The 4,289-nt window shown below is 62.1% G+C and overlaps 1 protein-coding gene across 1 annotated transcript; it reads right to left on the bottom strand.

Annotated features, from left to right (window-relative positions):
- Nucleotides 1–2,089: 2,089 nt before the first annotated feature.
- SOX14 (SRY-box transcription factor 14) lies at nt 2,090–3,066 on the bottom strand. Its single transcript, XM_005441713.2, has one exon. It carries the CDS (start codon nt 2,955–2,957, stop codon nt 2,235–2,237), a length of 723 nt encoding a protein of 240 aa, XP_005441770.1. The 5' UTR covers nt 2,958–3,066; the 3' UTR covers nt 2,090–2,234.
- Nucleotides 3,067–4,289: the final 1,223 nt, after the last annotated feature.

Genomic DNA, 4,289 nt, shown 5'->3' with positions numbered 1-4,289 from the left:
CGCAGGGTCCGGGCGGCGGTGGGGAGCGGGGCGGGCGCGGTGCCCCCCGCCGCTCTGCCCCATCCCCGGCGGGGCCCGGCGGGCGGCGGGCAGGCGCCGTCCCCGCCTCGCTCTCCCTCCGACCATTGTCAGACTAATCCGGGCGGATGTCGCAGGACACTGAGCGATCGGCGCTGTCACCCGCGCTGACAGCCGCTGTCAGCCGGGGTTACATCAGCGCTCCCGGCCGCGCCTCCCTGCCCCACGCCGGGCGATTCAGCCCCGCGTGTCCCAGCGGATCGTCCCGCTGCTCCCAGGCCCTCCCGAAGCCAGCTCCTTTAATTGTCCTCATTTGTAAGAGCCGTTTTGTTATGCTAAACAAGGCTGGAGCAGCCATTCTAACCTCTCTTTTCAGCCCTTTTCTCCTCTCCCCTTTTGTTTACCTTCGCCTGATCTCTCATTTATTTATCTATCTATTCTTCCTCTGCTTACCCTCCCATTCAAGGCCCATGTATGTTAATTGTGTTATGCCGTTTAATTCTAACATCGGTCTCCAAAGAGCACTTAATGAGCAAAGCACATCCAAACACGCATCGCTCCGGCTATTCAGCTCCTCCAGACGGACCTCTGCGCCTTCCTCCTTCCTCTCCGCTGCGGCCCCCCCTGCAGCCAGACTCCCTCCCTTCACAAAGGGGGCCCCCGTGAATAGCCGCCCCCCCCCCTCCCCCCCCCCCCCGCTAAAACATCACTAGCTCATCCGGACAGGATGCTAACACCAACACCACCACCCTTCCATCGCCACCAACACTCCCCTCCTTCCAAAGCTCTCCTCGCAACGGTAAAACTTCAAACGCGGCGGAGGCAACTTGGGAAAGCCCGGGTCCCCGACGGGAGGGGGCCCAGGCGGCGGGGAGCAGCCCCCCACCCCCCACCCCCGCACCGCGGGTACCGACTGTGCCGCGGCTCCATCCCCGCTTTCCCGAAGTTTTCTCACCCCGCAGCCGCCTTTCACCGACGGGCTCCAAACGGAGCCCGGCCCGGCTCCAACCCCGGCCCGGGGGGACCGGCTGTCGGGGCGGGGAAAGGGGGGTCGGTCCCACAGCGGCGGCAGCGAGGGACTGCGGGCGGGGGTCGGCCCCGCCGCAGGGAACATCGCCCGCAGCCCCCCGCCGCCGCCGGTGCGGGACGCGGGGCCGGGGAGCGGGGCACCGCACTTACACCACGCCGTTGCCTCGTTTGATGACAGATTGTCTTTATTCAAAACGTCTTTGTTCAACAAATGAAAAGGTTTAACGAGGTAAAATCCTGCCGGATACATTTTTCCCCCTTCTTCTTCTTCCCCAAGACATTGTGAAAACATATTTAAATTACCATCGGTTTTTATTCGGTTTTTCGTTATTATTATTATTAGTAGTAGTATTAAGTTTTTACAGTTCTACTGCCTGACTTCATACCTGACGCTCTGTCTAAAGTAAACTTAGATCTAGTCTCACTGGATCACACAAATTTAAGGACTATCTGTTTTAAATTAAGCAAACACTATCATGTTTTAAATATAAATGTTTCTCCCCCTCTGTGGGTGTTTTTTTTAAAACTTTGAAGAGCCTTTTTCTGACATGAAAAGCAATTTCACCTAGTAGTGCGTGGTGGCAAAATATATATATATATATATTTATATATATAACACAGCTGATCTCGTCTTTTAATGTGCAAAAACAAAACAAAACAAACCAAAAATCATAGTGAGACCGGGACTTCCCAAAGTCAAGTCCAAGTGACAAGAGACCCTGGAGAACTCATAGACGTTAAAAGAATAAATAAAAATTGAAACCGCCTCTCTCTCGCTCTCTTTTTTTTTTCTTTTTTCTTTTTCTCCCCCGCTTTGTCCCGAAAGGGCAGTTCAAGGTTCGCTTTTTTGTCGTTTTGTTTTTTTGTTGGTGGGGTTTTTTTGTTTGTTTTTTTAAACACATTTACAACTCTTACAAGTGGCGGGCTCCTATCTGACCCCGCGGTTGCAGACCCCCCCGAGCCCGGGCCAGCTCTCGGGGCGAGGTTTAGGCGAGAGCATCTCCGAGTCCCCGAGGCAGCGTCCGTCTGTCCCGGCCCGCGGCGGGCAGCAGAGTCCTGTTTCGGGCGGCCTTTTGCTCCTGCAGGTTTTATGTACATGCACACGAAAGAATCCCAGTTCCGGCTGCCACCCGGGGGGGGGGGGACACACGGACACACGCACACGCCTGTGGGGGTGTGGGTGGGTGTTACATGGCAGTCGCATGTGCTGAAGAATAGGGATCTATCCCAGTCTTGGTCATGCCTGGGAATAATATGTAGGCAACTGGAGGTTGCAAACTGGAAGCCGACCAAGCGGTACAGTTACATGGCACGACATAGCCCGGGTTAGTTGGCGAGGGGTGAGTGTGGGTGTGTTGGCTGGGGCAGCTCAAGCTGCCGAACGCCCCGTTCTGGTATCCCAAGGTGGAGGCGTAGGGCAGGGTGCTGGTGGCTAAGGTGTGAGGAACCTCAGTCATCTTCTGAATGGCGCTGGAGCTGAACTGGCTGGGGTCAAGTAAGGAGTAAGGTGCTGAGGTGGGAGGCAGGAAAGCCCTGGCCTTCTCCGGGGAGCTCAGCAGAGAGTCAGTGGCCCCCACGGGAAGCCCGGCGGCCTTTAAGGGATCGGTTTCCCCGAGGTAAGGCAAAGGGAAGACATACCTGTCCTTTTTGAGCAGGTTCTTGGGCTTGCGCCGGGGTCTGTACTTGTAGTCGGGATGCTCCTTCATGTGCTGCGCCCGCAGCCGCTTGGCCTCGTCGATGTACGGGCGCTTCTCCGCCTCGGAGAGCAACTTCCACTCCGCGCCCAGCCGCTTGCTAATCTCCGAGTTGTGCATTTTGGGGTTCTCCTGGGCCATCTTGCGCCGCTGGCCGCGGGACCACACCATGAAGGCGTTCATAGGGCGCTTGATGTGGTCGCTGGGCTTGGACATGCTTCGGCCGGGCGGGCGGGCGGGCGGGCGGCTCGGCGGGGCGCAGCGGTGCGGGGCGCGCTGGGGGCGCCGGACGGCGGCGGGAGGAGGAGGAGGAGGAAGGAGGAGGAGGAGGCCGAGGGAGCCGGAGGAGCGGGAGGAGCGGGCTCAGCTGATCATCACAGGTCCTCCGCCAACGCCGTCCCCGGCGGCAGCCCTGCCGGGGCGGGGCGCGGAGCGGCGCGGGGCAGCGCGGAGCGGAGCGGTGCGGTGCGGCGCGGTGCGGAGCGGGGCCCGCGGGCCCGGCGGGCGGCTATGCGGGCGGCGAGCCGCCGGGCGCAGCTGCGGGCCGGCGGTGGGGACGCGGCGCGGCGCGGGGCAGTTCAAAGGCGAGGGGCTGCGGCGCGCAGGCTGACATAGCGGCAGGGCGGTCACAGCGCGGCCGGGCGCCCAATCAGCGCGGAGGGGGACCCGCTTAAAAAGAGGGAGAGAGGAAGGGCGAGAGGAAGAGGAGGGGAGGGGACAGGGGAGGGAGGAGGAGGAAGAAAGGAGGGGAAAGCAGGACACCCCCCACCCCGCGAACGCGCAGATTCGAAGGAAGGCTTTTGTGAGTTGCGGCGCTAATAGCGGCTGCGGGGGAGGCGGGGGGGGGGGCGTCCCCATCCTCCCCCCATCCTCCCCCCATCCCGCCGGTGCGCGGAGCGGGGCCGGTCCCGGCGCCCTCCGGACTCCCCGCCGCCGCCGTCGGGGCTGCGAGCGCCGGGCTGCCCCCCTCCGCCCGCCCCCGCCTCCCCCGCTCCGCGGCCCCGCTTAACCCCGGGAGCCGGTCCGCGTCCCGGCTTGCTTTGAATAATTGCCTGCCTCCCGCGAAACGCCCGTGGGGAAAATATTTATTAAATGGAAACAATTGTCCCGGCTCCCGGGGGGGACCGCGTTTGTTCCAGGCTTATTGGTTTTTAGCACCTGCTTTGGTTAACAAACCTGCTCCGAAAAGCCCCCGCCGGGCCGCCCCCGCGCCCCGCCCGCCCGGGCCCGACGGCGAACGGGGAGAGCAACGAGAAGTCGGGCGGGCGGCGCGGCGGGGGGGGAGTCTCCGAGCCGGGGGGAAAGGCGGCCGCCCCGGCCCCTCCGGGCTCCCCCCGTACCCCCCGCCGGGGCACAGCCGCCGCTCCACCGGTAACTTCGCCTCCCGCCCGCCCGGTGCGAAGCCCCCGCCGCCGGCCGCTCCGTGCCGGGGAGCCGCTGCCGGTGGGCACCTACCTGCGCCACCCCCCACGCCCAAATAATAATAACAGCATAAACCACCCCCACGCCCAAATAATAATAACAGCATAAACCACCCCGACCTTATTT

The sequence above is a fragment of the Falco cherrug genome, chromosome 11 (genome assembly GCF_023634085.1).
Source record: "Falco cherrug isolate bFalChe1 chromosome 11, bFalChe1.pri, whole genome shotgun sequence".
NCBI classification, from domain to species: domain Eukaryota; kingdom Metazoa; phylum Chordata; class Aves; order Falconiformes; family Falconidae; genus Falco; species Falco cherrug.
Note: the sequence above shows the minus strand (reverse complement) of the source record. Positions and strands in the feature narration are given on the sequence as shown.